The sequence below is a fragment of the Poromitra crassiceps genome (assembly GCF_964638095.1).
Source record: "Poromitra crassiceps genome assembly, chromosome: 8".
NCBI lineage: Eukaryota > Metazoa > Chordata > Actinopteri > Beryciformes > Melamphaidae > Poromitra > Poromitra crassiceps.
The window spans coordinates 48785338-48812651 of NC_139629.1; the positions used below are offsets into that span (position 1 = coordinate 48785338).

Below are 27314 nucleotides of genomic sequence, written 5' to 3' on the forward strand. Positions count from 1 at the left end.
TTTTTGGTCCTAGGATTCAGCTCCCTTCTCCCAACATTATGCTTTGTTAGGTTTTATACAGTCACTTCCTATCGATGAATAAATATACTGTACCGAGATAGAAATCCTCATCTGACCTTTTGAACCAGAACTTTTTGTTTTTGCTGTCTCGTGAATAATTGACCTACATGCCATACTTTTAAAATACAATGCAAAAACAGAAATTAATAGATGAATTAATAGATTAATAACATGAATAATAAACAAACAAACAAACAAATAAATACATACATACCGGTAATAGAAAATTAGGATAAATTACAAAGAATCATAATTTATTTTCTTTTTTCTTTTCTTTTCTTTTTTTTTTTTTACAAATGACCCTCATCAAGAAGCTAAAGCAAATGGACAGAGGGACAACTCAAAACAATACAAAAGAAAATACAAACAGGAATGAGCATACAGCTCGGCCTACAGTCTCCAGAGTGTGATGATGCTGTTTGGGCTCCAGAGAGTCGACGGTCTGCAAAGAGCTGGTTGTCAGAGGATGATGAAGAGGATGCGTGATGACTGGGTTGGGTGTGAAGGAGCTTCCTGGTTAGAGTACGGAGGTAAAGAGAGAGAAAGAGAGGGCACAGTCCATCTAGATGCCATGTGAACCGCCATTTAAACAACTGGCCCCTCAGGAGTAGATGGTGATGACCTCACGCCCGCCTCCGCGCACTAGGAGGACCCGATGGAGGCCTTCAGTGAGTACCTCGAGGAACTCCATGTCTGAGAGATTCCAAGTGAAGGAATTTAATTTAGGGTGGTTTATAGTTGGATTAAATACACTACCAGTCAAAAGTTTAGACCGGATTGAATGTACAAATGTTTTTCATTATCTTAAAGCCATTTTGATCTAAAGGCTTATGCTTAAATGCTTGAAATTTGTTTCTTAGACAAATATACCTTAGTCTGGCAGATATGTGAAATATTTGAGACAATTGTGCCTTTGATGATAAAAGCATGAGCTTTGGCGCACTTTTAGAGCATGCTCTAATAACATTTTTGGCTCCTAGGCATCTTGCGCGCTACGCGAACTCGGCCGCGGCTGCGCTCGCCCTGCAGCTTGTCGAGCTGGCCCTGCAGCTCGCATACGCTTCTCGACCGCTGTGTAGGCTCACTTGGTCTTACGACATCAATGATTATCACTCATTAGGTCACAACTTTGCATCACTGATGACATCACAATTGCTCTTATGACATCACTGATGATGTCACAATGCCACGGCCGAGCCCGCCCTGTTTCAATTTCAGTTCAGGTTCAATTTTGGAAAATATGAGTGCAGGACGAAGTGATACTGTCATTTCTATGACATACCACACTGTGTTAAATACTGCTACAGGTACAGTGCATAAAAACTGATACACGGTGATGTGTAGAATATGTTCTGTGAAGATGTAGACAGGAAGGATACAGTTGTCGTCGCCCATGCGGTTCCGGGGAGGTCCGGGCATGTTGAGCAGAACCAGTTTCGCCTCCTTAGACTTCCTGGTGATGACCTCATTGAGCCGCAGCGCTGTGTGCATGCGCCTCACATCCGATTGGTTCCTGATGAGACACGATAGGAGAGAAGTTTGGGCCAGGGAGAGGTATTTGGTTTATTTTGAACTCTTTGATTTCACACACTGTCTGACTACAAACTGTTCATACTTACAGGCTCTCCCATTCTCTGCAGCATCATCGGAGGAAAGAAATAATCATGAATTACCCAGCCAGACAGATGTAGCATTATAGATAGTCAAGGGCGGTGGAAGTAACTAATTACATTTATTATGCCTACCCCACACTACAGGATTTTCAAATCCTTGAACATTATAAAAATCTTGAGAGCCCACACACTACAGGACAGAGAGAGCCGATTTTTTAACATTTCAATCTTGGGACACACACACAATCGCGTCTGTTCAAACGCAACCCCACACACTAGAAGATTATGCCGAAGATTCACCTTGGAAGCAGGGCTCGACGTTAACTTTTAAAATGCCTATTCAGTGTGCGCACCGGGTGTAGTAGTAGTAGTAGTAATAATAATAATAATACATTTGTGTCATTTCGTTTTCTAAACAAATCTTATTTTTTGTTTTTATAATGCATTTGCACTGAAAGGATTTGTTTAACTAATATTTGCGCGGACAGCCGCGTCCATTCGGGGTGTAGGCCTACTGTGCACGGCCAGGCGAAAACCGTCTGCCTTGTGGAGGGGCGCGTCTGCTGATTTGACTCACTTTTCCGTGCGGACACTCGCCGATGCGGGAAGCATATGAGACCTAAGCGCTTGTTGTAGGCTACATGCTTTGCAGTATAGCATTAGTTTTCCGTCCCGTTCAAAGACGCACAGGTATTTCACCTCGATGACAATTTCCTCGTTTTTTGTTTCTGTGCGGGGCTGCGGGCGGCGGACGCGGACCAGATTATTTTGCGAAAAACTGTAATGGAAACGCAGCTACTACTGGCTCTCTGCTCAAGATGCAATTGCCTGTCGGGTTGTAAATATCTAACATGTTAGATATGCCCGATTCACAATCGGGAAGAGGCAGTCTTCCCGATTGTGAATCTTTGAACCCCACACACTACAGGATCATTTGGGAAGATTATCTGCCCGACGCGCATCAAATCGGGAGCACCCCCGAGAAAATCGGGAGCGGGGAATCTTGGCCATAATCTTGCAAATGATCCTGTAGTGTGGGGTAGGCAACTCACATTATTGTAATTGAGTCGCCTTTTTGTGTAACTGTGTCATTTTAAATCACATCCATTTACCATTTTGAAAAATTGTGGAGTGATTCAGTGAGAGGAATAATCTGGCTTTACTTTGTGCAATTTATTTTGTCATTTCCAATTTTTACAAACAAAATAATCGACATTGAACTCTGTCCTCTTGTCATTTTAGAATTGCACGGAGAAGAACACGTCTAACAACATTCTCTGTCTAAAAATAATGATAAAAAAAAAACTTCTACTCTGATTAAACTTTAAATTAACAACATTTTTACAGCATACTTTTACACCGGCGCATTCATTTCTAATTGAGTAAAATACCATAACTCCTAAGTAACTAGTACTCTTTCCACCAATGTAGATAGCTGTTTGTTTATCTCTTCTATCTCCTCAAAACATGCTGGAACATGGGTTGATAGACACAAGTGTTTGCCATTGGCCTATGATGTCATGTCTTTGCTCTGTATATATATATTACAGCATATCAAGCTGAGCAGAGTGACAGTGACAGTGAGCTAGCTACTCACGGCTTCATGTTGAAGAGGTCTTTGACCACCTCTGGGTTCACTGCTGCTGCTGCTGCTGCTGCCGCCGCCTGGCTCCTCCCCTTCTCCGCACCCTTGTCTTCCGTCCAGGTCCTCTGCACCTCGGCGTCGGGGCTCACAGCGCCCCCTGCGGGCACAGTGTGGGTCGTGGGGCTTGCGGGGGTCAGGGTGGCATTCTTACCGTGACGTGACAATGTGACAGGGTGAAAGAGAGAGAGAGGGACACCTGCCACTGTCAGTACAGGTGACACTCCAGTGTGAAGGTGGCAAGCAAGGGACTGCTAGGACCATTTGGGACAATATGCTTCTCTCATGATTCGATTTGCAATATGGGGGTAGATGATTCGATATACAACCACGAAATGATGTAACAAGCAAATCTTTCTAGCAATGGCAGTGGTGGCACTACCTCCTCTGCTGGTTTTTCTGCCACGCTGGCGCCCTCCTCAGTGCTCTGCTGGGAGCGCAGGGTGGACGGGTTTTTCCGCCGGATGGAGCCGCGGGACGAATCTGTAATACTCTGGATCTGTCGTGCGAAAAAGCAAGGAAATATTCAAACAAGTTCAATTTTGAATTTACCTCGCTGATCGATCAGTAACAATAAGTTGTAAAATGTTCTCTTGATAGACTGATAAGACTAAGGATTCAGCAGGAGTTGCTTGCTGTTGGTCTTAAAATGTACTTCAAGTCCCCGAGGAAGCTGAGGTTGCTGCACTGGTGCTGTGATTAACGAGATAGATAATCGAGGGCAAGTTTAGACACAGATATAATTGACAACAATGACTAATTATGAATCAGTGTCCTGCCACAGCGCTGGCCTGTGGAGTAGTGAGTGATGAAGGCACCGTCAAAATAAACGTTCTGGCCTATGTTGAGTAAAATGTCAGGTCTCTCCACCTCCAGCACACTGGTGCAAGCTGTTCAAAGTCATATAACGTTTCATTAGGCATCTCTGAATGGTTTTAGAAACCTTCTGAAAAAAGTCTTATTGAGTAAGCTAGAGTCATGTGTGAGCCTCTCCGTGAAATGGTTTTTGAACTTATGTTGGTTTATATCTCTTGTTCTTTTTATCCTTGACTGTTCTGTATTGTTTATATGATGTTATGTGTTACTGTATTGTCATGTTTTTATAAGCCCAGGGACCATGATGGAAATAAGTCTTCACACTTTTAAATGTCATCCCTTGGATTTTGTTAGTCTTTATCCAAAATAAAAATCGATCAATGAATCAATGAATCAACCAATCAATCAATCAATCAATCAATCAATCAATTGTTTGTCCATCATAGCAAGGGCTTCTCTCTGGCGTACCTCTCTCTCCATCTCATTCTTGGTCAGATGCATCTGTTTCAGGATCTGTGAGCGTTGCTCCATCACCAAAGTCTTCTCATAGGTGTAGGCTGAGATGTCACTGTCGTGCTTTGAAGGGAAAAGATATTTGCGCAGATGATATGCGCCAAAACCTGGATCATAATTATTATGGATGAAAGAATGGCTGTATTTTCAAATAAGTACATGAAGAACTCAATATTGTGATACCTCATTATGGTTCTTTTGGAACACATCTAGAACAGAGATATAGGATTTTTGTTTGTGAACTCAAGAGATGACAGAAACGTCTCTCACCATCTCCACGACTTCCACCTCAGCGTCGATGCGCAGGTGATAGAGGAAGATGAGGAGGTCTTTCTTCATCTGGATACTATTGTCGTCCAACTGAGCTACAGTGAAAATGCGCATCTTGCACTTCCTCCACACCTGTCGGCACAAAGCAGGACATTAAGCACTAACAGATGTTGAGTAAAGTCCTCATTAGGCCTATGGTAAAGTGCTGAAACTCACATTTTTGTATTTAACCCACTGCTTTGTGTCTTCGCTAATTTGTGTTCATTATTTAGAAGGATTTTCTTCGGGACAAAGGCATAATAAATCTTCATCCAGGTCAAAAAACGTTTCATTCTTTCCTGGAGAGAGAGATGTGGTTTCGTTCCTGGAGAGAGACATGTGGTTTCGTTCCTGGAGAGAGACATGTGGTTTCTTTCCTGGAGAGAGACATGTGGTTTCCCACCTTGTGCTGACGCAGCAGGAAGGGCAGGAGCATCAGCATGCCTCCATCATGGACGATCCACCACACGTCTATGTGGCCCTCAGTGAAGCGCTCTCCATTGGACGGGTAGCTGGCGATGTTCTTAGGAACCAGCAGGGCCAGGCTGGCCACAGTCGTCTCTCTGACCACCTCTGCACAGGGAAGGAAGAAATGCTATAAAAGATAATGTAATGCCTGGGGAAAATGTCTCCTTTTGTCTATTTGGTGAATTCACCTCAACAGTTAAGAAAGAAGAAGATGTGGTAAAAATTCATTATTTCTCCGTTGATGGTTTAAATCGTTATTGGATATTAACGGCTAGTCTGTCTCAAAGGATTTCATAACTCATTATGAAAACAATGAAAACAAGATCTCTCAACCTTTAACCCTCAACTGATGACAAGGTAAAACTACCATGAAAACCTCATTAGAAAAAAGAAGAAGAAAAAAGTAAGAGCCGTTGTGAGGAATCCGTCAACTAAGCAACATCCAAATGTGTTATTACAGACTGGACTTCACCAGTGATCTAAAACGTACCGATGAAGTTCCTGACGCGCTGGCGTTCCTCAGCCTGTTTCCAGTTTGGAGGCCAGCCGACCAGCACAGTGTTGTGCTTCAGGCCTCCCAGTCCTCCCACCTGGATCAGGTGGGACGTCCCGTCTCTCAGGTTAGAGGAGATGACCACCTGAGAGAATCCCTTCACCTTCTCTGTCTCCATCAGCTTACGCAGCGACTGGAGAGACACCAAGAGGACAGGGCAGCTGTAAGCGACTACGCAAAAACTGTCACTACATCCATGTGAGTGTGTGTGTATAGATGAAGTTTGTTTATTAGTATGTAAAGATGTGTGAGTCCACGTGTGTGTGTGTGTGTGTGTGTGTGTGTGTGTGTGTGTGTGTGTGTGTGTTAAGCAGTCCCCTTGAAGCAACTTGCACATGGTGGCCAAGCTCACTATTGCAAGTCATGTGACGCCCTGCAGCCCAGAAACCGTTTTTCCCGTCCACTTACACGGGAAAAGAAGCAGCTAAAACTCTGGGGAAAAAATTCTGAGTGTCACTCAAAGTCAAAAACGACTCTTTGAATGATCAAGTTTTAAATTCTGAGTCCATTTGTCTTCAGAAGGCGTTTTCTGGAGGTCCCTCTCTCTCTATGGCTCTGGCCACTATAACTCTGGGCCTGGGCTTGCTGGAGAACACGAGTAGACATGCTTGCACGCCATGTAAGTAAAACCAGGAAGGAAAACCCCTTCAAAATGCTTCATGCTCTGGTGAGCAGCTTACGTTCAAATGAATGGACAGCCATATTCAATACCGTATCCATCATACATCCATGGTGTTAAGAGAGTAATGAACAGCGCAGCACTGACCTGGTCTGCCCTCTGGGCCTCAGTGTAGTTATGGACGCAGCACTGACCTGGTCTGCCCTCTGGGCCTCAGTGTAGTTGTCAAGGAAGGTTCCTTGCACTGAGGTGCCAACGATGGTCAGACCCTTTCCTGCTTTCAGCTGATTGGTCAAGGACAGCAGGCGAGGCTGCTCCACGTTCTGCTCAGCGTCCACACTCGCCAGGACCAGGATCTGAGGCCTGACATGACGAAGCAGCAGGACACAGACTCGTGTCATGTGACGTGTGATAGCATGTAAACGACTCGTGTCAGGAAGGACATATGTGACAACATGTAAATGAGCTCTTGGGACAGTGTTACACGGTGAAACTTGGTTGCGTTGGGGCGTTGCAAGTTGCATGAGGTTCACGCATTTCAAACGTAATCAAAACTAACATTACATGCTCTAGTATAGGCCAAATGGTTGGAAGTCATGTTTTACATTAATATATACATTATTTTGTTTTGACATCTAGTTTAAAAAGAAGTGATTTATGCATGTTAAATCTCTTTGCTGTGGCGCAATATTATAAGCAACGTCTACATTAAGCATTAGCTTAATGTAAGCTAATGTTGGCTAATGTTTGATTGGCTGTGGACCTAGTTGCAACTTGATGGAACCGGGTTACACACGCAACTTTTCAGTGTATTGCAGTGGGTGATATCATACACAATGCAACTCCAGTGAAAATTAGTTGCGTGAAAAAGTTTCACACCAGCCTTAAAGTTTCACACCAGCCTTAAAGTTGAACACCAGCCTTAAAGTTTCACACCAGCCTTAAAGTTGAACACCAGCCTTAAAGTTGAACAGCAGCCTTAGATTTTTAGAGTAGGTGGTCACCATGGATGCTTTTATTATGATGACTTAAAAACAGTAGGCTATCTCAGAACGTCAGTTGAAGTGTTTCGCGAGTGGACTCAGACTGACCTCCAGTTCTTGGTGTGTGGTGGCCCCTCCTCCAGCCTCATGAGAGCAAAGCGCGCGGCACTGAGCGAGATGCCGCGTATCCCGTCTCCCCACTCCTTCTCAGCCCTGTCACACAACACATTACAATTACCATGACACAGCACACACACAACCCACAGCACTCAGCTCCGTCACACAGCACATTACGATTACCATGACACAGCACACACACAACCCACAGCACTCAGCCCTGTCACACAGCACATTACGATTACCATGACACAGCACACACACAACCCACAGCACTCAGCCCTGTCACACAGCACATTACCATGACACAGCACACACACAACCCACAGCACTCAGCCCTGTCACACAGCACATTACCATGACACAGCACACACACAACCCACAGCACTCAGCCCTGTCACACAGCACATTACCATGACACAGCACACACACAACCCACAGCACTCAGCCCTGTCACACAGCACATTACCATGACACAGCACACACACAACCCACAGCACTCAGCCCTGTCACACAGCACATTACCATGACACAGCACACACACAACCCACAGCACTCAGCCCTGTCACACAGCACATTACCATGACACAGCACACACACAACCCACAGCACTCAGCTCCGTCACACAGCACATTTATGGCTTGGTGCTTCATTGTTCCATTTACAGTAAAGGGATAGTTCAGTTTGTTTGAAGTGGGGTCCTATGAGGTACTCTCATACACTCAGTGTACTGGGTAAAGCACTCTGGACGCATCGTGCACCGAGATAGGAGAACTGCACTCCAGCTGTGGCAGGCACAGAGAGCTGTCTGCTGAGTGTGAAGGGGGCCATGAGCAAAAATGTAAAAAAACAACAGAAAAAATACATAAAATATTTCCATACTGCTCACCTGGCATAATCCAAGTCTCCACAAGCCCTGAGATGCCAAGTTGACTTGAAAAGATGTCATGTACACCCTGTTTTTAGCTGAAATCGTCACTGGAGCTAGCAGCTGAACGTACAACTACTAGGGTACAACCTTGCTACAGTGATGATTTCAGCTAAAAACATGCTGTAAATGACATCTTTTCAAGTCAACTTGGCATTGCAGGGCTTGAGGAGACTTGGATTACGCCAGTATGGAAGCATTTTATGTATTTTTTCTGTGTTTTTTTTTTACGTTTTTGCTCATGGCCCCCTTCACATTCAGCAGACTGCTCTCTGTGCCTGCCGCGGCAGGAGTGCAGTTCTCCTATCTCGGTGCACGATGCGTCCAGAGTGCTTTACCCAGTGCACTGAGTGTATGAGAGTACCTCATAGGACCCCACTACAAACAAACTGAACTATCCCTTTAAGATGTTCAACCAGAGAGATCCTAATAAATGTGTGTGCTGATAAACAAAGCTGCCCTACAGTAGGTATGTTCTATCCTTTCAAGTTAAAGCAAGCTCAATCCATCACTCTTATTAAGTTAAAGGAGCTTCAGCTGGCAGAAATATGGATTTATTGGAAGGACAACCGAGACAGTTGCTCTGTGACCCAGCAAACATTCCACAGACTCGGCCCAGTTTGTTTTTTTTAATAAAATATTCATTCTTGCCTTTTGCCCAAATCTGATTGTAAGAGGGGGCAGGGCCAGTGAGCTGTCAGGATGATCACTTACCCACAGAACTCTATGTATTTGTAGATGCAGGTAGCGATGCCCATGGCCACTATGGCGTAGTACCAGGAACAGATGAACATGAGCGACAAGCACAGGCTCATACCCAGGAAAGACAGAGCCCTGTGGGGGACAGGAAGTCACATGACAGGAGGTCACGTGCTTGGTCTAACTGTGCTAACTGATGCCGACTTCACACCACTCCTGATTGGGGCGTGGCAATGTCCATCGCCTGTAAAATAGCCCTTTCACCCTGTAGATAGTGGAGAGCAGGGGTTTTCAAAGTGGGAGGCGGGTCTCCCCAGGGGGCCTCCAAACAGTTTCAGGGGAGGCTCAGTGAATGGCAGTGAAAATATGTTATTACATGTTATCAAAAGCAGGTCCCACAGAATAGCCAAAATGTGTGTGATTTGGTTAGAGAATTAGTTCAGAGATGTCGTCGTTTGGGTGGGATTTAACCGTTTTCCCACTTTCCCAGAGTCAGAAACAGACATATATATATATATATATATATATATATATATAGTATATACCGTATATATTATACGGTATACAGTATATATACCGTATATATATATATATATATATACACCGTGTGTATATATATATATAATTGTTGAGTGTCTATGCAGTAATAGACTCTATGGGATCAAATAACATCATCATGATGGAGGGAGGGGGGCTTTGTCCAAGTGCCAGCCTCTGAGGGGAGGCTCACAGTCTCAGACTTTGAAAACCCTGTAGTGTTAAATGTCTATATCGCTTCCTGATGTTATGGAGATCTCTGAGACAAAGTGTGCCTACTTTTTGTAAGTAATGGTAGATTGAATCATTATGATCTGTCCTGAACATGGTTTTCATGATGCACACGGTCACCATAATGACTCACCAGTGGTAGAACTTGAAGCGTGGTCTCCAGTTGGGCGTCCTCAGCAAAGTCTGCAGGGCGCAGGCAAGATTGACAAACAAGTAGCACATCAAGAAGAACCTAGAGAGAGAGAGAGAGACAGAGAGAGAGAGAGAGAGAGAGAGGGAGGGAGAGAGAGGGACAAACAAAGAGAGACAGAGGGACAAAGGGAGAGAGAGGGACAGACAAAGGGAGAGAGAGGGACAGACAGAGGGAGAGAGAGGGACAGAGGGGGGTGAGATACAGAGAGAGAGGGGCAAGTGAGATACAGAGAAGGAACGTGTCTGCAGTTGACCTGTAATAACTGTGAGGTCCTCCTGAGGGGTTCACAGCAGTGCTCTTACATGGAGAGGATGACCTGTAATAACTGTGAAGGTCCTGAGGGGTTCACAGCAGTGCTCTTACATGGAGAGGATGACTTGTAATAAGTGTGAAGGTCCTGAGGGGTTCACAGCAGTGCTCTTACATGGAGAGGATGACCTGTAATAACTGTGAAGGTCCTGAGGGGTTCACAGCAGTGCTCTTACATGGAGAGGATGACCTGTAATAACTGTGAAGGTCCTGAGGGGTTCACAGCAGTGCTCTTACATGGAGAGGATGACCTGTAATAACTGTGAAGGTCCTGAGGGGTTCACAGCAGTGCTCTTACATGGAGAGGATGACTTGTAATAAGTGTGAAGGTCCTGAGGGGTTCACAGCAGTGCTCTTACATGGAGAGGATGACCTGTAATAACTGTGAAGGTCCTGAGGGGTTCACAGCAGTGCTCTTACATGGAGAGGATGACCTGTAATAACTGTGAAGGTCCTGAGGGGTTCACAGCAGTGCTCTTACATGGAGAGGATGACCTGTAATAACTGTGAAGGTCCTGAGGGGTTCACAGCAGTGCTCTTACATGGAGAGGATGACTTGTAATAAGTGTGAAGGTCCTGAGGGGTTCACAGCAGTGCTCTTACATGGAGAAGATGACCTGTAATAACTGTGAAGGTCCTGAGGGGTTCACAGCAGTGCTCTTACATGGAGAGGATGACCTGTAATAACTGTGAAGGTCCTGAGGGGTTCACAGCAGTGCTCTTACATGGAGAGGATGACCTGTAATAACTGTGAAGGTCCTGAGGGGTTCACAGCAGTGCTCTTACATGGAGAAGATGACCTGTAATAACTGTGAAGGTCCTGAGGGGTTCACAGCAGTGCTCTTACATGGAGAGGATGGGTGCGACCGCGTCCAGCGAGGCGATGATGATGCCAATCTCACAGATGCCAGCTGTAAGTAGGAGGGCCCAGGTTGGCTCACCGTTGGCTTTACCGTGTCCAAACACCTGCAGTAACACAAAAGGATAGCCTGGATGTCAGCTGTGCACACACGCACGCACGCACGCACACACACACACACACACACACACACACACACACACACACACACACACACACACACACACACACCAACACAAAAAGAAAGTGATCCATTGATCAGTAAAGGGCACTTACAAATGTGGCCTTTGTAACCATTGTGCAAATATAAAGGAATGTAAACAATTCAATGACTTGAAGACACATAAGGTGTATGACATCAAAACATGTATCAACTGTAACACTACGTTTGTTGTGTATCGTTTATCATGTACCTGTGGTTGCTTTTACATAGGCCGGACTAAGAGACGCCTCAAAGATAGAGTCTCTGAGCATAAGTATGCAATCAGAAAAGCTAATTTGGATTACCCTATGGCTAAGCATTTTTTTCATGTACATAACAGTAATCCAGATGGCCTTAACTCATTGAGTGCCAGCCACTTTTGGAGAACGGACGCTCCCAGTGCCAGAGTTTCAGAGCTTTTTTCAGTGATTTCTCGAGGCCCACAGAATATTGTGTGATATTACTATGTAAACAATGAACACGCAAAAAGAACGATGAGACTCTTTTCTATCATCAGCAAAAACAGGTTTATTGATATCATTTTCCGTTCTTTAGTTATCAGCCGGAGAAGATAGCTTGATTTAACAAAAAAGAGCAGTTTTTTTCTAGAAGCTGAGATAATGGCCCTTTTGTGAAATTAAACATTTCAAACACATCACTGACTCTGAAGCTAATTTTCTGATGTAGTCACACCTCAAAAATAATTTCCTTCAATAAAACAGTGAAGGCCAGGGAATTTTGTTTGGCAGAATAATATTTTTAGCTGCAACCAGCAGCGCTGGCCCCTGCGTGCGCTGCTGGTTGCAGCTTCTTTGCTTTCTTGATTTGCTGCTGGTGGGCATCGGATATTCTGGCTTGCGTTTGCCAACCCTGTCCTGCTGCCTGGGTCTGTCTGGGTCAGTGTTGTGTGCTGCTCTGCGTGCGTAGGTTATAGACCTCCAATAGCTACAATAGTTGTACAGGAAATGCGGAAGGCTTTGATCGACGTCCCACCGTCAAAAAACGCATTGGACGTCGAAAGACGTCCGTGGCACTCTACGTCACTATTTAATTGGACGTCGAAAGACGTCCATGGCACTCAATGAGTTAAGGTGGAAGGCCTAGAAACAAGAGATTGATTTCAGTCATTTTTTGTAGTTGTTCTGATGTTGGTATGTTGCTTGTATTGCTGCAGATGGATATATATTATGTTTTCTGTCTTGTCTGAAGATCTCCTCCTGTCTCGCCTCGGCCATTTTTCCTCATTTAATGAGCTGGACCGGGACGCCTCTCTCACAACAAGCAAACTGAAGGTCTGACTGATCACTGATCTCCACAACAATCCTGGCCAGATTGAGATGAGTGAGCCTTATTGTGTGAAATATAAAGCAACACTTTGCCTGCCGTAGGCAGGGGGCGTGGGCTATGTGCACACTCACTCTAAGGAAAGGGATGATGCCGTCGCGGGAGATGGCCTGCAGGAGGCGTGGAGCCCCAGTCAGACTCTGCAGGCCGGCCCCACAGGTGGAGAAGAAGGAGCCAATCACAATGACCCAGGGGGACGGCCAGGCCAGCGTACCAATCACTAGGTTACCGTTGACTCCTTCACCAAACCTGAGGGCAAAGGTCAGGACAATGACTGATCTGGTGTTTGAGAAACATGCAAGGAACCTGATCAGCAATCAGTCTACAACAGATAAGCTAAGGTCTAATGTTTAATTTTCTTTGTTTAAAACTCTGTTGTTGGATTAGAACAGATAAGACTCACTTGTCTCTCAGGACGACTCCCTCTATACAGGCACCAAAGAGCACCACACAGGACATATCTGGGATAAACAGTTAAGATATACAATGTTGAACCTTTTTGATCCAAACGATATCTTATGATGCAAAACGTCGGGTTGAAGTCGTTGATCATCGCTCTCAGAACCACACAGTTTCTCTCGCCGGGCCTTGGCTCAGTTGAAGGATACACACAGTAGATGTGGTGGTAATGGCTGCGATGGTGCCGATGGGGATGGACTTCTGAGCGTCGCGCAGGTCTCCGGACCGGTTGGAGCCAGCCATGATACCTGTGAGGCACAAAGCACACCAGGATGAAATAAACATGAGTTTTCTGCTTGAAACCTCCCATGAAGGTCATCTTTCATTCTTCCACTCAACCTCCTCCCTCTGTTTGAACCAAAGAGAAACGATGTAGCTGCACGATGAATTCACTTTCCAAAAAAACAATCCGATTAAACCGAGCCTTTAATCAAGCAGCTTGATGCGAAATTGAATCAAGGCAGTCCCAAGCCTGTCCCAAATATATGAAGAGGGATTATTGTCTATCGGGTCCTGGGAGAATGTGAGTCCCACAGTTTCTATGACATTGATTTCTTGTCATTTCACTTCACTTACCTTTAATTGTGTCAACTAGGGTGAGCAGCAATGCGGGACAGTCTAGAAATTGGACCATTTGTCCCACGTCTTGCACATTTTCTTATCGCTATTTAAAGAAACTGGTCTGTTTAAAGCTCCTATTCTTGCATAGAATGGGATTTTCCACCAAACCTCTAGCCTATTATATTGAATTCATTATCTTTATTGGATTGCATAGGTCCTAGTGTCGTTAAAATACACTTTTCATAAAGCTTACAGATGATTTAAAGCAGGTTAACATCTAACGGCACTGCAATTAGGCATTCCGTCTAATATGAAATCAATATTTACATAGTCTAAAGACGTTACTCTCTCCCACGTGTCCCACATTGTCCCGCACAAAATCACGTCTGCTGTTCTGCAACGAAATAATGAAGAGGTCACCCAAGTGTCAACAGTTCTTGATAACATTTGAATTACTCCTTTTCCAGGACTTTTTTTTTAAAGCACAAATGAATGTTTTCACCATAGTACCCTTGTGTCAATATGCAATGATCAAACCCCCGTTGCAAGAGTAAAACATACGCACAAATAATACACAATTAAATAGAAATAGTTTGGGCACAAAAGATAAACGATAAAAGATTTGAACTATTTACATGTCTGTCTACTTTCTCATTTTGGTTTTGTTTTCCTTTTTTTATTATTTTCTTTTTCTTATTTATTGTTTGCTTGTTTCTTTTCTCTTGTTTATATTGTATGCTTTGTCTGGATTATTATTAATATTGGTTTAATTTCTGAGGTAGAGACCCAGAATAAGGTTTCCTGTCTCTACCGGCACATGCTTTTGCTATTTTCCTTTTCTCTGTTTCTGTTTTTTAACGCACGCACGCACGCACGCACACACGCACACACACACACACACACACACACACACACACACACACACACACACACACACACACACACACACACACACACACACACACGCACACACAGACACAAAACACTTCTGTGTACATGGGAAAATTAATCAGAAATACAGAAACGAAGCAGGAGAGAGAGTGACGCTTGTCACCAGTTGCTCCTGCATCCAACATGGCTCTCTGGTTACTAACCTGTGACAGAGGGGAAGTAAATCCCCACCAGCAGGGTGAAGAAGCTGGTGATGTCAGCCAGGACGTAGCGGTTGGAGCTGGTTGTGGGACTGTCCGGATCCACCACTGACACAAGTCCACGCTTCTCCAAGATCACCCCTTTGTCGAGGTAGTAACCAAACAGATTATCTGAAAGACACACAGAGAGGTCGAGAAGCAGGGTGGATGCAGAGAACGTTACCAGTTGAGAGGGATTGATAAGTGGTACAAGGAGTGTCATACTGTCATTCACATTGCTTTGCCCCCTCTTACCTGCCAGGATGCCACTCGTGACACCCGGGATGCCCTGTATCTCTGTGACATTGTTGTTGGTGAAGTACTCGTCGCACGTGGCATTGAGGAGGTCGGAGTCGCAGAAGCTCCTCCACAGCTTGGTGGTGATGGTCTCGTTGTCCCTGTCGATGACCTTTGCACACACGTCATACCCTTTGGAGACGAGAGTTCGATTCCCCAGGATGCAGACCCTGTAAAGGAAGTCAGTGAAAGCATTGCTGTAAATTATCCAGATATAATGAGGTCAGAAACCATTCCTGGTTGTGATAATGGTCACAAAACATACTTTACATGAAGGAATGTCTCTGAACGCATGCAAATCCACACAGAAGAAAAACATAAATTCAACTTGTAAAGTTGCAGTCACATGTTTCATGAGTTAAAATAAAAAAAAAATATCCTATAATTATCCCATAATTATTTTTTACAAAAAGCATATTTCTCTCAAATCTTGTGCATGACTTTGTTTGTGTGCATTTCTCCTTTACACAGAATCTCTTTCAATTGAATGGTTTTCTTACGGTACATGAACCATAACCAAGTAAAATCTTTAAAATCATTTTCTTGATCTATTCTTCACATTTTAGAATAATAGCAAAGGCATCATAACTATGAAATAACACAAATGGAATTATGCAGTGACCAAACGGTGTTTAACAAATCAAAACTATTTGTCTTGATGGAAAGGCAAAGACTTTGGAAAGAAATCCCTACATAGGCATCACCTTCACTATTTTTATTTGTCTAAGAAACACATTTCAATCATTTAAAGCAGCTACGAGCAAGATTTTCGATTGTTATTAAACAGTATAATTACAATATTAATGGATCACATCTTACCTATAATAGTAGCTGAGACCAAAGCCGTGTGAATCGGAGATTGCTCTCTTAAGTCTGTCTCTGCCTAAACTCGCGTCAACAGGGGGCTCTCTCTCTCTCTCTCCTTACCGCCGGACCGGATAAACCCGGAAGTGAAACCCGGAAGTGAAACGCAGCTGCCTGCCTTTCTCCGTTCGCGCTGCCTAGCAACATACCATAAACAAGGAGAACGGCACGCATACTCTCGCGAACATCTCTCGTTATATTCTAACAGGTTTTTTGGAAGTTATTTTGTGGTTATGGCCGAAGTGGCTGCTGCAAACCGTTTCATTTCACTTCCTGATCTGCCCTGGCCACAGAGAGACTAACACTGGCCAATTCACTCGGGGTTCAAGCGAGACTACTCTGCGTTAGTCTCGTCTACTATTAGAGGTACGATGTGATGCATTGATATTAAATTTAGACTGTTTAATAACAATCGAAAATCTTGCTCGTAGCTGCTTTAAGCGTGAAACTTTAGATCAAAATGGCTAGAGGATGAAAAACATAGTACATTCAATCAGGTTTCCAAACTTTTGACTGGTAGTCTATCAGTACATAGCGTGGCCACCAGATAAGAAGACATTGGGACATTGACCAAGCAAACGAGCAAGCGGCTTACGGGAAGACAGGGGGGTCGATGGCGGTCTTGATGACCCCGGCGTACACGGCCAGGATGGAGAGGATGACGCAGGCCAGGAAGACCAGCGCCAGCTTATTGACATACTTGACCCCCACAAACACCACCAGCGCCATTAAGCTCAGCACGATGGTGCCATACACCCGCATGTTGTTGAGGAGGGCCTCCTCCGCCTCCGGGCCCTCGAGGCCCTCGAGCTTGAAGATGGCTGCCTGAGGAACAATATAGATCTGCAGGGTGGACAGATGGAGGGAGGGAGGGAGGGAGGTGGAGGATTGGAGAGGATACAGTAGGGAGGGGTGGAGTACGGGAGAGAAGGGTGGGAGGCATACGGAAAGACAGAGGAGATGAAATGAGGGAAGCAAGCGAAGGTAAATGTTTTTCAATGAGCTACCTTCCAGAAATATCAAAAATACACTATGAAAAGGTTTCATATTGCTGTAACAGAACAGAGAGCAATAGTAATTAGTGTTAAATCAAAGGAACCTTTAAATTAATATTGCCGTTTCTTGGTTGCCAGACACTCAAATAAACATTCTGCTATTGTAGATGCGAGCATGAAATATATGTCTTCATACTTATTACCCTTGGTTTAGATTATATTACATCTATTCCTACATGTGCTTCTGGGCATGTCTACATAATGGTTTCAAACCTGTTATAAGGAAAATCTAATGTACATATTAGATATGAATATGGGTCATAATCTTAGCTTGATAAGCTAAATTACGATGTCCAGCACTAAGCAAAATGGCACGCTTTTGTAAAGTAATGATCAGAAAGGTGTCTCATACTGTAGACTTGAATCTTTTATTTAGCTTGGTAAAATTCATAATTCATAATTCATAAAATAATTCATAAAATTCAAGGCCTTTCCGAGTAGATTTAGATTTATTGTAAGATGCTGTTGCTGTCTGTTGATAGACCAGAGAGCATGAAAACCAATAAGCGGGTGTCAGTTACTCAATAATTAGGGCTCCTTACCAGCAGAATTTCAATACAGCCAAGAATGTACATGGCACCGGCAAAAGTGGTGCCCAGGTAGAAGCAGATTCCAACCGCTCCACCAAACTCAGGCCCCAGAGAGCGAGAGATCATGTAGTAGGAGCCTCCGGCTGTGGGTCAAACAAACAAACAGAACATTTAGCGTCCTATAACTGTCAGGACATAACAAGCATGGAAACAGATAGCCAGACACACACACGCGCGTATGCACACACGCACACGCACACGCACACACACACACCACACGCACACACGCACGCACGCACACACACACAAACACACACACACACACACACACACACAGTGTTCAGGGTGGAAGGGAACTGGTGAGAATCGCGTGATCCTCCCACGTGCTATGTCCTACCGGTGAAGCTCCCCCTGTCAGGTTAAAAGAACCGGCTGGCTATACTGTGCATGTCTCAGAGGAAGCATGGTGCTAGTCTCAGCTCTCCCCAGATCAGCAGAGGGTGGAGCAGCGACCAGGACAGCAGGGGGGGGAATTTTCCAAGTACAATTGGGGAGAAAATCCAGGAAAAAAAGAAAAAAAAAGTAGCCCTACATGTAGACATAGGTTATGAAAAATGATCTTGCAACACAATACTAATATGATAGTCATGTGATCGATAAAGATGGCTCCACCATGAATTGTGAGCTTTGCTCATTATGGATTTTAGATTAACTACTAGTGCAAACAGTAGTGCAAAATGTAAAACATGTAAAAATGCTAAATGAGGAAAAGACTGGATTACTTGAACTAAAACTGGTTACTTTGACTCAACTCTGACTCAAACACGGCGGACTCGGTACTCGACTTGGACTGGCGGGTTTGGTAACCCGACTAGAAACCCCTCACCTGCCTCTGACACCCACTCACCTGCCTCTGACACCCACTCACCTGCCTCTGACACCCACTCACCTGGTACGACTCCACTAACCTGCCTCTGACACCCACTCACCTGGTACGACTCCACTAACCTGCCTCTGACACCCACTCACCTGCTACAACTCCACTAACCTGCCTCTGACACCCACTCACCTGGTACGACTCCACTAACCTGCCTCTGACACCCACTCACCTGGTATGACTCCATTAACCTGCCCGTGACACCCTCTGACTCACCTGGTACGACTCCACTAACCTGCCTCTGACACCCTCTGACTCACCTGGTACGACTCCACTAACCTGCCTCTGACACCATCTGACTCACCTGGTACGACTCCACTAACCTGCCTCTGACACCCTCTGACTCACCTGGTACGACTCCACTAACCTGCCTCTGACACCCTCTGACTCACCTGGTACGACTCCACTAACCTGCCTCTGACACCCACTCACCTGGTACGACTCCACTAACCTGCCTCTGACACCCTCTGACTCACCTGGTACGACTCCACTAACCTGCCCGTGACACCCTCTGACTCACCTGGTATGACTCCACTAACCTGCCTCTGACACCCACTCACCTGGTACGACTCCACTAACCTGCCTCTGACACCCACTCACCTGGTACGACTCCACTAAGTCCTGCCCGTGACACCCTCTGACTCACCTGGTACGACTCCACTCACCTGCCTCTGACACCCACTCACCTGCCTCTGACACCCACTCACCTGCCTCTGACACCCACTCACCTGGTACGACTCCACTAACCTGCCTCTGACACCCACTCACCTGGTACGACTCCACTAACCTGCCTCTGACACCCTCTGACTCACCTGGTACGACTCCACTAACCTGCCTCTGACACCCACTCACCTGGTACGACTCCATTCGTCGCGATGGCACTCATGGAGATGGCAGTGAGCATGGTCTGAAAAAGCAGCAGGGTTACAATGTGTTAAAGGCAGCAGGTGGTCTCAATTCAAACTAGCAGTAAATCAGGGTGAGTGGAACGACTCGGAGACCTTGATGGACCGGGCCAGGGCACTGAGTGAGCAGAGAAAAGCATGGAGGAGGAGTGGAAGAGTCTGACCGCTCTCGTCATGCTGATTTGTCCAATCTATTCACCTTATGTAGCCACGCCCATTTGACCCGGTTGTGTGGTCGTGTGACGACTTCCGGCAAAACAAAAGAAAAGGAAAAAGGCCGGCTGCTCCAATATCATCTAACTCTGAATTAACTAATAATTTAGCCAATTGTATGTAACATACCAAATAAAAGCAAACGGCAATGTCTAAGAATGCAACGCCATGTAACTGGCTCGTTAATTCTCGCATTCCAGGGAATTACGTTAACGTCTGCAGCCAGGTCTTATAGATGTACTGTAAGTGGCTCAAGCTGCGCTCGGAGGAGAGAAAACCATCGGAAGCTTTCTTTGTTGGAGTCCAGGTATGTTTTACAAGAAAGTGCTCGTCATTGTCGACGATAACGTTATCTGACCTGGCTAACAGTGGATACTGCGCTTGCTTGCTGTGTACCGAGTTCAAAGTAGTAAGGCTACGTTCTTTGTTTTACCCCCTGCACTGTCCGCTACAAAAACAACTCTCTTCTTCTGACGTTCTTTTGTATTTCCCGCCGTGACCGCCGGAAGTGTTAAAACAACCCGGAAGAATTTGGCCCACTGTATGAACATAAGGTGAATAACAACCTACATGGCTGGTTGAGCACGTTCTCTGCGTGCGTGCGTACGCCATGTTGCGTTCTAGAAGCAGGTGTGTGTCTGTATACCTGTAATCCAGTTAGCATTGTAGCTCGACCCATCCGCCTCTGGCCCCACAGGCTTACAGATCATGTTAAGTGACTCTTTAATCGGGTCTAAATGAAGTGACCTCATCTCACTGGATCACAGATAATATAACCTTTAATAACCTTTAACCTTTAATAACCTTTAATAGTTTTAATGCTGTCAGATGCTGGGAGGATGTTGCACGCTCAGCATATTCCCGAGATACAGAGAGGAATGTGTCGCTGTCTCCCCCTGATATCACTGATAATGTTTTTTTTCCCCAACTGGATATCGGACAGACAGCTGTACAGTTTGTTGTGAACTGAAGGCAAAGTCACAGAAGTGGGAACTCTTAAAATCACACTGAAACTGTGAAACAGTATTAAAATCACAATGAAACTGTATTTTGAGAGCATGGTGCTTCCTTAATGTGATGCGTTTCCTGTTGAAACAGGATGTTGGGCCGGGGCAGGGAGGGATCAGTAAAAAGTCTAAGCCAAAGGGATATCAGTCAGGGAGAGGGGAAAAAAACACATTTTATTTGATTGGAGAGGCGGAGGGACAGTATTCTTCAAAAATCTGTGATTTTGTGGATTTTGTTTTTTGGAAATAAGCTAAAGGAGAGAGTGTTTTTAGAGTCATTGGAGTGAGTAGAGGAGAAGGGCTATAACTTCCATAATTGAGGATGTTAACGTGAGTTTTTGGCGTACAGCAAAAAGATGCTGCTTTGTTTTGACCGAAGACGTGGCACTCAGTCTCAGGATAGTTTCGACCGCAGTCACTTCAATGATGTGAGGGGCACGGTGGCTCAGTGGTAGAGCTGTCGCCTCACAGTCAGAAGGTCCTGAGTTCGATTCTCGCCTGGGACACTGTGGGCGCTGTGGTTGTGTTCCCCCCCATATCTTCGGTGCCTACTGCACAGGTGGGGTATCTCGTCGTAAGGGCCTTTCTGGTTGTGTGGAGTTTGCATGTTCTCCCCGTGCTCCCCCAGGGGGTCCCTCCGTATATAACCCCCCCACTAAAAACATGCAGAAGATCAGATCGTCATCGTCATCCGACCAGTGACGACAACATCCGAAGTTGGTCCCCGGGCACTGTACGAGAAAGCGACCACTGCTCCTGGCCTGCCCCCCGGAGGAAAGGACATGCCTGGATGGGTTAAATGCAGAGGACACTTTTCACCGGCCACCGTCAGCATGAGTGTGTTGTGGCCGCATGCATGTGTTGTGGTGTTCGTGTGACAATAAAAGACAGGGCTTGTCCCGTTACGAGAGAGTGATGAAGATAGTTATGTGGAGATGTGGGTGAGATCCTGGGCTTTTGTAGTGTGCTTCACCACACCCAGGTCTCCAGGCTGCACTCCTGGCCGGTGTGGGATTGCTTTTACACCAAAAGACACCAAAGGGACCAGAGAGAGGACACAGATTATAGATAGTCTTTTTCTTTGCTATGCTCATAGGCATGCAGCAAGCATGTTTTTGTCCTAGTCTTACTTATGATATGTTTTGTGTTAGATTTTTTAAATAAAGCTGGGGACAGAGCGTGATAATGAGGGATTCCAGCAGGGGGCGGGGAGGGGGGCGGGGAGGGGTGAGGGGGGGGGGGGGGGGGTGGAGAGGGGGATTTGTTGGCAGAATGCCTTATGCCGGGATTTAGTGTGTGTCACCTTCAGCATCTGCGTAATGCAAATTATATTCTAACAGTCTCTATCTTAATCACACACTCCACTGTTTTTTGTGTGTGTGTGTGTGTGTGTGTGTGTGTGTGTGTGTGTGTGTGTGTGCGTGTGCGTGCGTGTGTCGTGTGTGCGTCCGTCCGTCCGTCCGTCCGTGCGTGTGTGCGTCCATGCGTGTGTGAGAGCTGTATTGTGCTGTAGTGAAATTAAATGGCATATTGTCCCTCAACATCTGTTCTCTGTGAGCACCAGTGAGAGCAGTGACAGACAGCAGCTGGCAACCGTCATCACTGAACTAAAAGTGGCGCCTAAAAGCGCTCACTTTCCTCTCGCGCTGCCATTGTGGGACGTCCTAACACGTCTGACAGCTGACTGCTGAAGAGGGGAGCGGGCGGCGCTTCACTCACCGTGGAGCAACACATGAACACAATTATGAAGGAGCCAAAGACACCTCCGATGCCAACCATCCAGGTCATCCGCAGGAAGAGGATGACCCCGAAGATGTTCTGGATACAGGGCAGGTACACACCCATCAGAGTGCCCAGCTGTGGAGCCTGGGGAAAGAGCAAAACACCACCAAACTTCAAAGATTTGAATCCAACTCAAAAGATGCCATATTGTCCCCAAGGGAAATTTTTGCTTGCAGCTGCTAAAAAGTCCATTAATTATGTTTACTCACCATATGGGGTGAAATTGTGATAGATGATTTTCATATGTTTTGAAATGGAGTTTAAAACCTGTCATTATGCATTTAGCTGCTCAGTTGTCTCCTCAGTTAAATTCTACATAATGAAATCTCAGACTGTGAAATTGTGGTCTAGCTCTCTCATTAGAAAGTACAGTAAAGGGTTTATTCTTCTTAAGCACAACGCAAAGATGGTAATCTGGGGAGAAGATGATCACAAACTTTGTTCATTCAAAAACTAAAGGGCTATTTCCTCTCATTAACCTGTTTGAATAGACGTGGGGAAGATAAGGGTTTCTTCTCCCTTTTCTTTATCTTTGTCAAGCAATGAGTAACCAGCTCAGTGGCCTTGTGGTCTGAGTGTCCGCCCTGACACTGGGAGGTCGTGAGTTCGATCCCCGGCCGAGTCATACCAAAGACTATAAAAATGGGACCCATTTGCCTCCCTGCTTGGCACTCAGCATCAAAGGGTTGGAATTGGGGGGTTAGATCACCATATGATTCCCGAGCGCGGCGCACGCTGCTGCTCACCACTCCCCCAGGGGATGGGTCAAATGCGGAGAACAAATTTCACACATTGTGTGACAATCAGTGGGACTTAACCTTCATCTGGTGGCCTTTCAAATGATTTAAAGGCATTTTGTTTGTGAGGTAGTTGAGCAGAAAATCAGAATGTGTGTCTGAGATCGAGCAATGAATCCAAAAGTATTTGATAGTCTACATCAGGGGTGGGCGATTATTTGTCCTGGGGGGGCGACATGAGAAACCCCGATTGTTGCATCGGGGGGCAAAAAATATTGTAATGCCGTCACCTCTAATTATCACTAGATTAAATGATAGAAAACATACAGTACTGTGCACTTATTCTTCAGCATTTACTATATTGAAAATCACACCAATTTAGGTCATCTCATCCGTTTTTTTTTTTTTGCTTCACAAGCAAAATGATGTGCTTTGTCTTAGACCTCCTGGGCCTGCAGGCAGAACCATCGCAAGGGCCGGTTCTGGCCCCCGGGCCGCATAATGCCCAGGTCTGGTCTACATGATAAATGTCCAAATGAAATGGAGAACAAGATCCTATGAGTCTATTGACTAATCAAGAACGCCTCTCTCATCAAATTCCATACGGGTGATGTCATCTTATTAACCCCTCAATGTCAAACTCATTGGATGGCAGCCAAACGTGACACTTGATTAAAGATGTCTGCCACTTTGGAGTTTAGAGTTCTCATACAAGTGTCATGTTATTGGCCGTAGGAAAACTAAACCGTTGGGCACACAAAGTCCTTGTCTGTCCTTCTGTCCTTTGGTGTCTGGGAGTCCTTGTCTAACTGCTGTGTGTCATTGTGTGCGTGTGTGTGTGTGTGTGTGTGTGTGTGTGTGTGTGTGTGTGTGTGTGTGTGTGCATGTGTGTGTGTGTGTGTGTGTCTGGGCCCTCTGTGTGTGTCTGGGGGTGTGTGTGCGATGAGGTGGAACTGAAACATGTACAGACAGAGAGGACAGTGATGTGCTGACCTGACAGGCTGTCTGGCTCAGGAGTCACTCCTGGACCGCAAGATCCTCCAGGTGACAATATCATGTGGGCCTCTTTCTGCAGTGTCTAATTGTAACCATTTCTTCCTCCAAAACATGCTTAATATGTGCTTGAATCTCACCAAACAAAACCTTGAAAGTATGTTTGTGCTAAATGTTTGGTTGGAATTCAAATGAAAACCTGCAGACTCTCTGACTCTCCCATCAGAAACGCTGCCTCTCTGAAAGGTGAAGATTCAACGATTGAAGAGAAAATGTAACTTTCAAGTTTTCATGCCTATATCATAAATAAGGTTGCCGTTCCTTGTCAGATGGCTCCAGGAATCAGGATCACCTCCAGTAGACTCTACCTTGATGGGTTTTTTGGACGGTCGTGCTCCCTCCTCATGATTCTCTGCCTCTTCATGCTCTTTGCTGCCTGTGGGCAGGTTGGAGTAGTTGGCCAGACTGCTGAGCAGAGAGGAGACCATCGGACTGCTATCCATCTCGTCCTGCAGTGTGCAAACACACACACGCGCACATGCATGCACACACACACGCACACACATGCGCGCGCACGCACGCACACGCACACGCACACGCACACACACACACACATGCACGCGCGCACGTGTACAGTATATTAGCACTGGTGATCCAGGAAACAGCCAACATACAGTAGGTGATATGAAGGATGGGACAGTACAGTAAGGACTAGGGATGTCACAATATATCGTCCCACAATATATCGCGATATCAAAACATGACAATATGTATCATTGAGATGAAATCTCATATCGCGAGAAAAAGAAGCTGAACTGATCTGCATCTGATTGCACACTCGCTCTCTTTTTCATTGCTTTTTTTGAACCGACAAGGGACGTTACAGACACGGAGGATGAAAATGGTGAAATTACTCAAATTAGTGTGGAGGATGCCCCCTCAACTTACAAATCGATCGCAAAAAAATATTGTTAAAACATCGTATCGTATCGTTATCGTGAACCCAATATCGTGTATCGTGTCGTATCGTGAACTGAGTGTATCGTGACACCCCTAGTAAGGACTGATGCAGGTCAGAGTATCACCTCAAACAGAGCCATGTTCTTGCCGTCGTACTGCGGACTCTTCTCCACATCACTGGCACTGCTGCTAATGAAAGGACTGCTCTCCTTGGCGTTTCCATCACCTGGAAAAAACACAGACACACAAATACATTGGTTGTTCTTTAATTGGGTTTCCAATTAACTTGTTAGGGAATAGTGGTTTGTTAATCAATTAAGTTAGCATGCTGAAATGATGAATCCTTCGGGATTTAATTGTAGACCACACAGAGGGATCGCTGCTGGAGTCATTTAGATTTGTGCTGCAAATAAGGAAATTAAGCAAAGACTCAGTTTAAAATACATTCTCTGTCTCTCTCTCTCACACACACACACACACACACACACACACACACACACACACACACACACACACACACACACACACACACACACACACACACACACACACACACACACACACACTCCCTTTCTCATTTATCCAATCAATACTTTGTGGATTGCCTGTCCTGGTTGCTTTCCAGTCTTGCCCAGCGGTGGCTGTGTCCGACAGCCCGCACCTGTCCTGCTGCCTGCCACACACACTCATCTAGAATGTGTCACTGTGACAGACAGACACAGCCTAGTTTCCCCGCCTGCTTGCCAGTCCCAGGAGAAACCCTCTTCAGACAAGAGAAGAATCCTAAAGATCTACTGCAGTGCATCAGAGCCTAATAACATCCCTACCCAGGCCAACCCTTCAACTGAACAATCCAGGATCAGGCCCTGAAGACATCCACCCAGCTGAAGTGTCCTCGAGTAAGACCCAGAATCTCTGCCACTGCTCTGTGTTTGACCTCAAGTGAAAAGAGCATTTTCCTCCAGGGATCAATAAACTCTATACTGCACACTATCTCCAAGCAATCGCCAATAACTGATTTGCACCTGCTAGTAATTGACTGGATTCCCAACAGAGGGCTTGAGGTGGCACGCAACAATAAAAAGTAATGAACACTAGTAATGAACCACTGTTTCCTTCAGAATTTGTAGTTGTCATAGACTGTGCTCCATAGTTGATTGCTCTATTGCTGACAAAAAGTGTGTTATTGTAAGTCACTTTGGATAAAAGCGTCTGCCAAATGACGTAATGTAATGTAATGTAATGTAATGTAATGTAATGAACATCTGACATACAAACATCTGAGTTTATCGATTTCCCTTGCTAGAGGTTAGCAATTCTTTAACTTATTCTCAACGTTCTATAGGTTATAGTCCTCCATGTGTCGTCTTGGTTAATATATATATCACTCTCTCACTGGCTTTGGCGTACTTTGAGCCACAGACTCCTATGAGCAGCATCACACAACTGGAAATGTCTGGTGTTTTGATTGGGTGGCAGAGGCAGAGAATGAGCTGGACTGTTACACGGGTCAAGTCAAACACTCTGACCTGACCCGTCCCCCCGAAAACATTTCAGCACTCTTGTTTGTCACGTAATGAAGCTCGTAAAGTCAATGAATTATAGTGATGGATCCTTGCTGGTGACCCTGATATGTTCCCCATGGGAATGTTGTCAATGACATCGTCTCCATTACATTGCTAAGGGTTAATTAAGACACAATACAGTCATAAAAGTAGCATTTTCTGGGTAATAAAATCTGGCGGAATCCCCCCTCCCAAATGCCTACAGCTAGAATTTCTAACTTCGGTGCCGATACTCAGGAATATATCGATACTCAATAACATTTTCGATACCACGGGGCCGGGGGTATCGACACTAACAGACAAACTAACTTCACTAACTAACAT

The 27314-nt window shown here is 45.3% G+C and overlaps 1 protein-coding gene across 1 annotated transcript; it reads right to left on the minus strand.

Moving 5' to 3' along the window:
• Positions 1-649: 649 nt before the first annotated feature.
• LOC310780774 (solute carrier family 12 member 5-like) lies at positions 650-26115 on the minus strand (the record flags this gene model as incomplete). Its single annotated transcript, XM_083641278.1, has 26 exons — positions 650-753; positions 1440-1573; positions 1680-1694; positions 3271-3464; positions 3698-3814; positions 4600-4707; positions 4915-5046; positions 5357-5526; positions 5912-6107; positions 6788-6956; positions 7685-7789; positions 9336-9455; positions 10222-10320; positions 11438-11556; positions 13070-13244; positions 13399-13456; positions 13604-13702; positions 15110-15277; positions 15401-15612; positions 16902-17149; positions 17904-18034; positions 19681-19735; positions 22673-22819; positions 24834-24974; positions 25551-25651; positions 26031-26115. The coding sequence occupies 26 exons, from the start codon at positions 26113-26115 to the stop codon at positions 662-664; spliced, it is 3390 nt and encodes a 1129-aa protein (XP_083497404.1). The 3' UTR covers positions 650-661.
• Between the last annotated feature and the right edge of the window lie 1199 nt (positions 26116-27314).